At 36.3% G+C, this 12,063-nt stretch overlaps 2 protein-coding genes across 5 annotated transcripts in view; one reads left to right on the top strand and one right to left on the bottom strand.

The window, feature by feature from the left end:
• The window catches only part of f5 (coagulation factor V), a 28,445-nt gene extending 27,257 nt beyond the window's left edge, over positions 1-1,188 (bottom strand). The window contains exons 1-2 of the mRNA XM_024286186.2: positions 958-1,188; positions 577-659 (exon numbers count right to left, since the gene is read on the bottom strand). Of these exons, the coding sequence (XP_024141954.1) occupies positions 577-659; positions 958-1,112 (238 nt within the window). The 5' untranslated portion in view covers positions 1,113-1,188. The remainder of the gene's footprint in view (positions 1-576; positions 660-957) is intronic.
• Positions 1,189-2,582: 1,394 nt separating this feature from the next.
• Positions 2,583-11,183, top strand: slc35a5 (solute carrier family 35 member A5). 4 transcript variants are annotated; one of them, XM_024286189.2, is made up of 10 exons: positions 2,583-2,706; positions 5,008-5,152; positions 5,248-5,346; positions 6,002-6,135; positions 6,212-6,279; positions 7,586-7,774; positions 8,687-8,887; positions 8,964-9,091; positions 9,202-9,470; positions 9,555-11,183. In XM_024286189.2, exons 2-10 carry the CDS (start codon positions 5,026-5,028, stop codon positions 9,618-9,620), a joined length of 1,281 nt encoding a protein of 426 aa, XP_024141957.1. In that variant the 5' UTR covers positions 2,583-2,706; positions 5,008-5,025; the 3' UTR covers positions 9,621-11,183. The 4 variants fall into 4 exon arrangements, with proteins under 4 accessions (XP_024141957.1, XP_024141956.1, XP_024141955.1 ...); XM_024286188.2 differs by having other exon boundaries at positions 2,588-2,706; positions 5,005-5,152; XM_024286187.2 differs by lacking the exon at positions 2,583-2,706 and adding an exon at positions 3,994-4,109 and having other exon boundaries at positions 5,005-5,152.
• The last annotated feature ends 880 nt before the right edge of the window (positions 11,184-12,063 follow it).

Raw genomic sequence — 12,063 nt, 5'->3', positions numbered from 1 at the left:
CATTATCGTATCGTATTTACATGTATAGATTGTTAAACAATTTGGATTCTACACTGTTATGTTTTTATTTACTTGCAAAAGAAGAAAAAGGATGAAGGAACACAAAAGTCAATAATAAAAAAACCCATGTTTCTTGCATTTTAATTAAATTAAATCTGCTGCAGCTTGAGGATTTGATTAAACACAGGATGTGTTTTATTTTGAAAGGATCTTGAATGTACTAGTGTCAAAAGTAAAAAAGGTTAATTTGTTTAATATGTTGAGAAAACTCAATTGTTGAGAACATTTCAAAGCTATATTTTATTTAAAATGGCTTAATGGCCACAAAAACATAAAGAAAGTGTATTTATTTTACTTTGAGGTGAAACTTGGCAGCTTTCTCTGAGTTTTGGTCCATACGAACCTGGACCAAATGGCTCTTTTAGTGTTTCAGACCCCTGTGCCAGCGTCTTATAGAACAAATCGATCAACACACGGGTAAAAATACAATCTCCAGAGGAGGTAATTATGCATAAATATCTAATGTACAAATATTTCCTTCAAAATGAGTCCAGATGAACATCAGGGAATACTAACCTAGCCATGACGGATGAGGCTTAGCCTTTCGGAAGTTTTTGTCATACTCCCGAAAGACCACTTTTTTGTAGATGGGACTAAACCTGAAGAACAGCACAGAAACAAATATTTGCACAATGTTCTTATGCACACAAGTGCTATCATTTTGTCTCATTGCAAAGCGATACATCTTAGAGTTAAGAAACAATCTGGAAATGACAAAAACGCAACAAAAACAGACTGTTCAGATTATCACTACCAAGTTGTAATCATCGTCTGATTAAAAAAAATAGAAAAAATATTTTATGATTGTCAATGTAACAAAGATGTGTTTATTAAAAAAATACTCCAGCAGAGAAGTTAAAGTAAAATATGATGGGATCTATTTCAAAGTTACCTCACCCCTTTGTGACATTCCCGGAGTAATTCCAGTCAATTTCCACAGCAGCAATGTAGTAGTGTCTCTCTTTTGCTGGATTCTGTCCAGCCTTGACATGTAGAACTGATACAAGAACCAGGACAGGCAGCAGATGAGCTCCGGCCCAGGGAGCCCTCATCTCTGGGAACGATTCTGACTGAGTGTGAAGCTGCGATCTGACTAAACGGTTCACTCTCTGCTTTATCTGGGACGGCTCCACACAAACCCACACATGTGGGTTAGAAAGTTGTGTCCCAGGGCAATGAACTGTGTGACTGCCTTGTTTCTTTTTCCTCCCTTTTGTAATTAAAACAGTGTGTTTTTTTTTTTCCTTAAATGATGAGTTATGCTTTGGGTTTGGCCAAATCCCTTCAGAAATGTGGCAATACGTGATAAAAACAAACGTATAAATTCCTTTAACCTCAAAAAGTCTCTGAGGAGTCAATGTGAAAAACATCCCATAATTCAAAAGTTTCTCAACATGCCAAGATTAATAAAGGAAGAAGACACACTAAGCATTACAGTTTCCACAGGTAGCAAACGTATGTAATGCACTTGTCTATCTCCTGAACTCACTAAATCCATTTTGGGGTCACGGGTTACTGTAACCAACTACTGGGGGGCAAAGGTGGGGTACAACCGGAAGTGACCAGACTGCTGAGCTGACGGAGCAATTGTGTATTTTTCATATATATTTGATGACTACACAACTTGGTGCCACCCTGTCACCAGATTTTGTAGGTAACAGAGTTAGAGATCTGTTCAAATATTAGCTTTCTCTCAGGAGTTAAACCTATTGTTTAGCTAGCTGTTACTGATGACATGAGCTGATGACAAAAAGAACAAAATTATTAATTTAAATATGAAAAAATATAAGTAAAAATAAATCAATTATTGTCTTATTCTGGTTATGTGTGTAACATGGTTGCATAGGGTTGAGTGAGACATTCCATCTAGGCTAAATGTGTCTTAAAAATATGGAAAATTGAAGCGAGTATTTATTCCTTTGGAGAACTGTATGATGATGTCAAGTTCATATGATTTTCTGCTATATTCTTTTTCCACCATCATAAAAAAAATTATGGTAACAGAATTGTATCCCAGTTACAACAGATACTCATGAAACAAATAATACAAACAAAACAAGTTTTACATGTAATTTTAACAAGTTATTTTCCAGACTTATTTTGCGCTTTTAAAACTATTGTCAAGCTTTATTTTCTCTTAGCCTTTGAAAATTTTACTTCTCTACATATGTACTAAAAACTCTTGATTTTGTTATTTTGTAAGTGAAACATTTAAAATGTGATGTAAAAATGTAATCTAATTCTGGAATGAGCTTCACAGTCTGCTTATTTCTGACCTAAAGCCAATAAAAGATAAGTTCATCTCCTAATATCTATTTAAATTCCCATCAAATTGATCTATTTCCAATGTCTTCCTCGTGATTGTCACATGTTGCTAACAGGCTCTTTCTTTCTCTCGTTCAACAGCTTAAGGTTTCAGTAATAGGAATATAGCAAGTTCATTATGTCTTGAAGCAGATCAAAAATTCTGTCTCTGTTCTGCGTTCGGAATTCAATAAAGTTTTTTTTTTTTAAGACAGAAAGAAGGGAGGTGACGTCAGCACGGAACGTGCCTCGTAAACATTTCCAGTGCGCATGCGTCCGTAAACTAGGAAGTTGTTGACGGAACAGCTGTGAACTATGTAAAGAAAAGACATGATATAACTAGTAAGTGGGTTTTAAAACATAATTTTGTTTTCTCGTCTTATTGTTTACTACAGGAAAAACAGATAAAAACAGCTGAAGATATAAAAGGAAAACGTGTATTTATTTAATCGGAAACCGGCTGCTGAAAATGATGCTAATTAGGCTAAATTAATTCGTGTCGGCGTGATTTTAAGTTGTTAATAAACAAACAAACGTAATTAAATGATTTATTTAAAAAAAATGACGTTATGATTTACGTTATGCCCTGCTTGTATCAAAGCACTGCTGTCCCTTACAACCTTTATGTCTTTGCTAGGTTTAGCATCCCTTATAGATAAATCTTTTTCAATTAAAAATCCGAATTATAAAGGGAATATAACATTTTCTCAACTTTTTCAATTGTTAACTTTTAAAAATAAAAGACTACCCGTGTTAAACAGGATCATCCCAGTGCAGCTAATGTACTCCGGGGTAATTTCTGTATGCACACATGTTGATTCCTTAAAACCAAACGATGTTTTCTTCACATTTCATAAAGGACTCTGCTTATTTTTTTTATATGTAAACTTAAAGGAAAATGAACCTGCTATAATACTTCAAAGTATCATATGTCATTTTTAAGCTTTTTGATAACCACTGATTTGATGATTAATTTAGCTTAATTTAAGTTAGCATTTTTTGTTATTTTTACCTTAAGTTTATTGTGTTATTTACATTTTTTGTTCCCATTTTTATTGTAACTTGATTATAATTTTAGACAAGTGCAACATATATTGTAAACCTCAGTTTTCTCTATTTAGAAAAAAAGCTCCCAAAAAGATAATAAACAGCACACAAAAACAAACAAACAAACAAAAAAAAAATATTTTTTTTCTTGTCATTCCTTCGGTCTACTTTGGTGAACATTCATGCTTTTTCCTCAACTTGAACATAGACATGAAGTATATAAAGAATATATATAATTTTAGAAACTCTTCTTCAGACAGCTTCTAACCATTGTTTTATAGTGTAATGAAATATGTGCTTTAAACTCATAAAATAAACTGAGCAATCTGAAAAGATCAGATTTTTTTTTTTTTAGATTTGCAATCTGTGCATCCTGAAGGAAGCATAGAGGTAACATGACCACTTGATGTTAGCAGGGATGTAAAAAGTGTCACATCTTACTTCTAGGTGTACCTTAGCCACAAATGCATAAACGTAACTAGTCTAAATTAAATCACTGCTCATTTAGTAAGCCTTACTTTCAGAAATGACTATTATTTTATTTTTCTCTAGCCAGAGAGTAAATGGAGAGGTAAAAAAAAGGCCACACGTGGCTCCGGAGCCTCAGGTTACAGATTCCTGCAAGAGACAAATCCTAAAGTTATGACTCCAAGGATTACACAAAGGGAAAACTCTTGAACATTTGGTGAATGGTCCAAGTAAGTTGAGATTACTTTTTCCATTAACCACTTCAAATCTTGATTCAAAGACTCTAATTACTGTAGGTTTATCTGTCTTTAAAAGAACAATTAAGCTGAGATTTAAGCCTAAACGGCCTTACTAAGAGTTTTAAAACTGTCTTTATGAGTAAAAGTCGAGTGACACGTAAAGAAGACAATGTAAAAAATGTAAGCCTTAAGTAAACCTCTTTTAAAAAGAAATGAGGATACAAGTTGTTCTTGAATTTAGTATTTTTTTTTCTCAAACTTCAAAGTTTAACGAATTATCTAACTTCTTTATTATATCCCTCTTTCTCTTTACTTTATTGGTGCTTTGTTATTTAATTTATTAAAGCTTTTCTTTCTTTATGCGAATGTGTTGATAAATGAAATATCAAAAATAAATGGCATCACCTGTATTTGATCTTTTAAAACAGGCATAAAAACTGATCAGAGTGAAGATATTTAGAAAGTGCTGATAGAGGAGGATGGGGAATTAGGCTCTGCAGGCCTGATTTTGCTCGGTTTCCTTGTTGATTTGACTTTGCTTTTAGGTAAAACATTAAAATACTTCATATCAATGTAAACTTTTTATGTTTTCTTTATTGGAAAAAGAAATGTCAGTAGCTATGAGGCGTGTCCGGTACCTCGAGGATGGAAACTGAGTCAAAGTGTTTTTGTCATCTATGAGATAAAACCTTTTTGTTTTTGGCTTACATGTATGTTGACTCGCTATTTCACACCAAAACTGCTCAAATGACACAAATATTCATACTTTTTTTATTTAAGTTGCTCTATATTCTAAAAATATTGACAAATATATAAATACTACATAGAAACAGTATTATTATTTAATTATTTCTCCCAGTAAAAGCCAGTTTTCATGTATGTAAAGCAGCAGGTCAGAGTTTCAGCCATGGTCTGCTGCCCCCCCTGCCCCAGGCTGTGCTCCCGCTCCTCAGCCTACACTCTGCTGCTCGGCCTGTGCTTCGTGACGTTGGGGACCAGTCGCATCCTGCTGCTCAAGTTCTCTGCCAACGCTGGTGAGGAACAAACCATACAACTCATTTGTCCACAAATATGATTCTCAAAAACAACAGCAACTATTAAAAACCAACTTCTTTTTATTTCGTTTCAGACAACCAATATGACTTCCTGCCTGCTTCAGTCAACCTGCTGGCAGAGGCCCTCAAACTACTGTTCTGTGTGGTCATGTCAGTCAGAGTCATCGTCCGAGGTAAATGTCAAAGTCACTGGGTCTTTTTGTAAGTTAAATTTGTGCTTTATCACATCAACCATGCTGGGATAAACATTTAAAGACCCACTACAATAAAAATTGTGTTTTTAACATGTTCCTGCCGTGTTTTTCTCATGATTTAGAACACATAAAATAATTAAATATTAAAACTATGTTTCTGAGTATTTTTTAATTTAAATTGTGATGGAACAGGAGCTGATAAAAACGTAAAAAAATATTTTGATTTTGGCTAAAAACGGCGTAATCACAGTTAAAAGACGACTGGGAGTTATTTTACAATAAAATAAATATAGTTGAGACTGAATGCGTAGCAGTGACCGTCACCATCTGTCTGGTGCATACTTGTAGCGTTTTACTACCTACCTTGAAGGCCCAAAGCGCTTTAAGTCACATTCAAACACTGATGCCAACCTATAACAACAGTGGGGTTCAGTGTCTCACCCAAAGACACTTCAACACATGGCGGGAATCAAACCTGCAACCTTCCAATCAGAGGCCGACCGCTCTACCTCTGGACCATGGCTGCTCTGAACTGAGGAGTAAAATGTGGAGAACTGTCTTCATGATGGTCTCAAATGTAATCTTCCTGTCTGTCTGTAAATCTGAGTGTTTGGTTCCATCCATGTGTCTGCAGAGGGACGATCATTCAGGAGTTTGGGGAGCACCTCTAGCTCGTCTCTGCTCAACTCCATCAAATGGTCCGTTCCCGCCTTCCTCTACTTCCTGGACAACATCATCATCTTCTACGTGATGACCTACCTGCAGCCTGTCGGTGCACACTCATCCGCTCCGCTTGGCTTGTACTCCAGTGTTTGGTCTTTGACTCTGCTCTTCCTGCTCTCAGGCCATGGCTGTGCTGTTCTCAAACGTCGTCATCCTGACCACTGCCGTGTTATTCAGGATTGTGTTGAAGTAAGTGGACACCGGGACTGGCTCCTGCAAATGTCCCTGGTTTACATGTTGGAGGTTACCTGATAAAATAACTTTTTTAGTGTTTGTGTGAGACATTTGAGCTGCTAAAACTTTAGCAGAAATAAAGACAGATTTAGAGATATTAGTGTGTGATTGTAGTGATCACATTCTTTATTACCTATACCAGGAGTGTCAAACTCAGTCGCACAAGGGGGCAAGATTCAAAACACACCTTAGGTTGCGGGCCGAACAGGATAAACATTTATTGAACACTCTAAAACTACATTTTAAAACATTAGAACTGTAACTTCTTAACATAATTATGAACTAGATATATAGCATTACCTGCAATAATTCTAGTGTGAAGCTGTAAGTGGAATTCAGCTGCTGAAGACGCTGAAATTGATAGCTGAAATCACTGAAGCTGATATCCATCTAAAATATTATCTAAATGTCAAATTAGCCTAAAAAAATAAGAACTTAGGTTAGCCAAAACAGCTAGCATGTAGCTGAAATATTAGCTAAACTCCAAAATAGCCAAAACAAATTGTAGTGAATGCTAAAAAAGTCCAAAAAGCTAGCAGAACGCTAATGTTTTAAACTTTAAAAACCTCAACTTTTTAACATAATTATGAAGGGAATAAATGAAGAATATTTTAGTAAAATAAATCAACTTAAACTTTAAATAACTTTCAGTATTTTACTCTACATAAAACTATATTTTACTCTACAAAAATATATAAGTGCAAGATAACATTGGGCTATTAATAACAATAAAATAAAATGATCTGGAGGACCGGATAGAATTACCCAGAGGGTCGGATCCAGTCCTTGGGCCTTAAATTTGACACATGTGAACTACACAAATAGAATCAAATCTTTATTTTTACTCTATAAGGATAAGAACAACTTTTAAGGTGGCGCTCATTATAAGGTGCATTAAGAATCATAATGAAAGACTATAATAGAAAAGCAGTCTAAACATGGTGTTTGAAATGCTACTTTAGGATCCTGATGGACCATAGCTAACAACTGTTTTTAGAGTCCTGTGCTTGATCCGGATGTGCTCAATTAAAAGTCTGTTTTTTAGGGAAACTGACTTTAAAAAGTACTTTTTGCTGCTGATCTGAGTATTCTCTTCAACATAAATAAGCTACTTTCATTATCCAGCAAAGTGCAGTTGTTGTTTCCTTTCACATCATCTCTATCTTTATTTATTTTTCCATGTTAATTTTCCATCCTGATATCTGAGAGATTTCTCTTTTTCCTTTGAACTGATGCACGCTGCTTTGTTGTCGTCCTCCAGGAGGCGTCTGTCCTGGGTTCAGTGGGCAGCTTTAGTCATCCTCTTCCTGGCCATCGTTTCCTTGACGACAGGATCAGGATCCAAACAGAACTCCACAGTGGTGTCCAGCCTTCACTCAAACCCCCTCTTCTTACCCTCCAACTCCTGCCTCCTGTACACACAGCTCCTGGATCAGATGAAAAACAGCAGGTGACACGTGTGTGTTAAATGTTGCTCAGATGTTTAACTTTTACAAACCTCTTTCTCTTCTGGAGACTAAACTTCATTTATTTTCAACTGGTAATGCACAGTGAGGAAAAACTCCCACTAGAAAGTTCTAAGAGTTCCTCAAAAAATCTGAATTGAAAAACTGTTGGACTGCGATTGAGGTGTGGGAGGAGTTTGGTGCAAAGGTCATTTCTTAAGTTTGATGAAAGGCTGATCCCGTTGTCTCACTCAAAGTCTCACTTTCATCTTTTCATCTATCTTAGAAGCGTTCTCAGCCAGTTTTTAGTTATGATTATGATGTTTTTAGCCAAAGTTAATACGAAAACTGTCATTTTCTAGTACATAGTTTCTGCAGAGCGGCAGGAGTTCATCAGAAATTCACCTCTTGGGAAAATAATTGAAACTATAATTTATTGTGGTATATCGTGATACATATGGTTATTGTGATATAAAATAATTCATATTGTGATAAACATTTTTTGCATATTGCCCAGCATTACTTCATTGGTCGATTGATGATTCTAAATTGTCCTGAGGACTGAATGTGAGTGGGTGGAGCTGCAACAGACCGACACGGCTGGGATAGGCTCCAGCAACCGTGTGACCTGGAAAGAGATTTTTGGTTTTAGAAAATGGATGTATGAGGGTCTGACCTCAAGTTTTATTAACCAAAAATAGAATTTTAGCATTAACAACCATAAAACTGTCTTCATGAGAAAGTTAGTAAAATAATTTTCATTGTAACTAATTAGAAAGAAAGTGACTGGACCAACTTTAAACATTGTAAAGTTGTAATAACTTTCATTTTATTGTTCCTGACCTGCATCTGTAATTCTTAACATTGCATACATTACTGTAAGGTTTCTATATTTGTACCGTTCGTCGTCCTTGCAGTGCTTCTGCTGCGTGGACCTCATCTCTTCCCGGTCAAGCCTGGAAGGAGCAGATGCTGGACAAGCTTCGATATCTGGGCGTGGGCCACATCCTGCTCCTGCTGCAGTGCTTCATCTCCTCTATGGCCAACATCTACAACGAGAAGATTCTCAAAGAGGGAGACCAGCTGACGGAGAGCATCTTCATCCAGAACAGTAAACTGTGGGAGCCACTGGTGTAGAAAAGCCTGTAGTAGAAGCTAACGCCCGACCCTGGAACTCATGGTGTTCTGTTGTAGGTACGCCTTTGGGGTGGTGTTCAACGGCTTCACTCTTGGACTGGGCAGTGAAGCACGAGGACGCACTCTTCACTGTGGCCTCCTTTATGGACATAATGTCTACTCCCTGGGCCTGGTGCTGGTCACCGGTGAGGATTGATGCTCAAGGAGAGAAATCGGGATAGAGTTTGATATAAACTATAAGATTATTTCAGTTTTAATCGGTCTTTCCTCACTTACTCTCTCCCCCCTCCTGCAGCTGCTCTTGGTTTATCGGTGGCTTTCATCCTCAAGTTCAGAGACAACATGTTCCACGTGCTGACGGGTCAAATCACCACCGTCCTGGTCACCGCCATCTCCCTCTTTTGCTTCAACTTCCACCCCTCCCTGGACTTCTTCCTGCAGGCGCCGATGGTCCTGCTGGCCATTTTTATCTATAACGCCAGCCGCCCTAAAGACTTGGAGTACAGCCTGCAGCAGGAGAAGCTGCGGGTCATCAATGGAGAGGTGTCTGAAAGATCCAGAGGGGTAAGCTTCTGAAATACATCCTAATTATCTGGTATTATCATACCAGGTCCTCTGTGGGAAACTCTTTTTCTGTATCTGATGCAGGATGGCGAGGAGCTGGAGCTACTAACCAGGATGGAAACAGACAGCGAGTCTGAGGAGTCGCTATAGATGTTCCTGAAGGAGCTCAGACTTTTAGTTTACAGTGAATGTCAAACTGAGCGGGACTTTCTGATCGCAAAAACTAACAGAAATCAGATGCTGGAGTTGTTCAGATGAATGGATCCGTAAGTGATTCCAGTTGTAATTGCTGCTCTTTGATTGCTGACCTGTGACCTCATTTCAGGATTCTCCTTGGTTTTTATTTCTATCTGTTTTAACTCTTCGTTCATCCTGAGGGAAATAAAGACATTTGGAGAGTGCTGATTTAAAAACACATTTTTTAAAAGTGGGTAAATGATGTTTATTGACATTCTGTTCAGGACTTTCATTCAGGTTTAGATTTTTGATTGTCATCCACAGAAAAACATCCAATTAGGGGTTTCATTTACAAAAGAATACTTAGATCTAGACTTAAAAGATAGAAACTAAAAAAGTTGTGCCAAAAATAGACTAAAGTTTGTCTATAGCCAGAGTTTTCTTCTGTGAAATTCATTTTAAATCCCTAAATGTGTGATAAGGTGCCTTGAAATGCCTGAAATTTGCATCATTTATTTTATAGCTGGAAATGATCATATTATTGTTTTTTTTATTCTAAGATATTGATATGTAAGAAGGAAAACTCTTTCAAATACAAAATAGGACCCAATTTTTTTTTTTTATTGTTTTCCACCAGTTGGTTGGTAACTTTTTCCTCAAAAGCTGCCCATGTCTTGACAGTTGACAGTGCATTTGTTTATTGTATGAGAAAGTTGCACTAAAACAATAGAAACATTGCTTTAAACAGTAATATTTTTGGCAAATTGAGATGCTATTTTCCTGATTTTTGTGTTTGTGGTACCCTGGTGAGACCAACTAAAGCATATTCACATGTTTTCGCTGGTGATATAAATGTAACTGCTAAAGGATAACGGGACTACAATGTCAAAAAAGTCGAGACCCAAAAATGACCACAGACTTCTATGAACCTTAAAATGTGAACACATGTATTGTAATGCTAAGGTGTTGACGGAGATTGTGTTACAGTGAAAATGTGACAGTTTTGTGGAGTGGATGGTTGAAATGATTTTGTGCCGACCACTAAACAGTGTAAATGAACAGCCTCTGACTCCAAGAAAGACTAAGGGACAAATTCAGACTGGACACATTTGGTTCGCCTTAAGTTCCCACAATAATCCAGAACAAATGTCCGGTCTGAATACACCCTTACATTCTGGGGTGTTTTAAACTTCGGACAGGAATTCCATATACTGTAGAAATGTACATATGTGTTTTTGTTAATCCATAAGAACTGTAAATGAGACGTGCAAAGCCCCTCATCCTCGAGGATGTAACATGAACTCTGTTTGTTTTGTTCATGAATGAGTTCTCAGGAGACGCCATCTTTGTGCTTCTTTAAATCTCAATACCCTCAATTCAGTTTTATATCTACAGAGAATCAAAGTTAAAATATCTTTACCAACTGAATTTAATCATGTGGTCAATAATCTTTGAAGAAGCACAATGCTGTCTTGTTGTTGTGTATAATGCAATGAATTGTGTTGTTTTTCTCTCCATTAAAACATTTAAAATGCGTATTTGTGTATGAAACGGCACACACAGAAGTGATTATGACAGTTGAATGTTTTAAATGAATATTCCTGTAATAACACTTCGTTTCATTGGGCTAAAGATGTCGAGTTCACAATCGGATAACTGAAACCTACTATAAAGCACATGTTTAAAAGTCAAGGCCCGGGGGCCGGATCCGGCCCTCCAGATCATTTTATTTTATTGTTATTAACCGCCTGATTTTGTCTTGCGCTTATTTCTAACTTCTATAATTTTGACTAAATATATTTTTATGGAGAGTAAAATATTGAAAGTTATTTAAGGTTAAACATGATTTATTCTGGAATAATGTTCCTGCATTTTTATTATTCATGTTTGTATTAAAAAGATACAATTATAAAGTTTTAAAAATTAGCATCCTGCTAGCTCTTTGGACTATTTTGGCATTTAGTAAGATTTTTTAGGCTATTTAGGAGTTTAGCTAAAATTTTAGCTTTTAATATTTACATGCTAGCTGTTTTGACTATCTTTATTTTTTTTTCTTTTTAGTTTTTTAGTCTAATTTGACATCTATCTAATGTTTTCGCTGGCCGTCAGCTTCAGTGATTTTAGCCGTTAGCTTCAGCGTTTTCTGCTATCAGCACTAGCATCTTCAGCGGCCAAGCTAACAGCATTCACACTAGTATTATCACAGGTAATGCTATAGATCTAGTTCAGAAATATGTTAAAAAGTTACAGTTTTAAAGTTTTTAAAATGTTGTTTTAGAGTGTTTAATAAATGTTTATCCTGCTCCGCCCGCGATCTAAAGTGTATTTTCAATCAATCAATCAACTTTATTTCTATAGCACTTTTCATATATAGAATAACACAAAGTGCTTTACACATAAATAAAGCATCTTAAAG

This window comes from Oryzias melastigma, linkage group LG21, assembly GCF_002922805.2.
Source record: "Oryzias melastigma strain HK-1 linkage group LG21, ASM292280v2, whole genome shotgun sequence".
NCBI lineage: Eukaryota > Metazoa > Chordata > Actinopteri > Beloniformes > Adrianichthyidae > Oryzias > Oryzias melastigma.
Note: the sequence above shows the minus strand (reverse complement) of the source record. Positions and strands in the feature narration are given on the sequence as shown.

Coding starts and splice junctions, on each gene's coding strand:
- slc35a5 (XM_024286187.2), top strand. Junction 5,153..5,247: donor CAAGTTCTCTGCCAACGCTG/GTGAGGAACAAA, acceptor ATTTCGTTTCAG/ACAACCAATATGACTTCCTG. Junction 6,136..6,211: donor TGATGACCTACCTGCAGCCT/GTCGGTGCACAC, acceptor TCCTGCTCTCAG/GCCATGGCTGTGCTGTTCTC.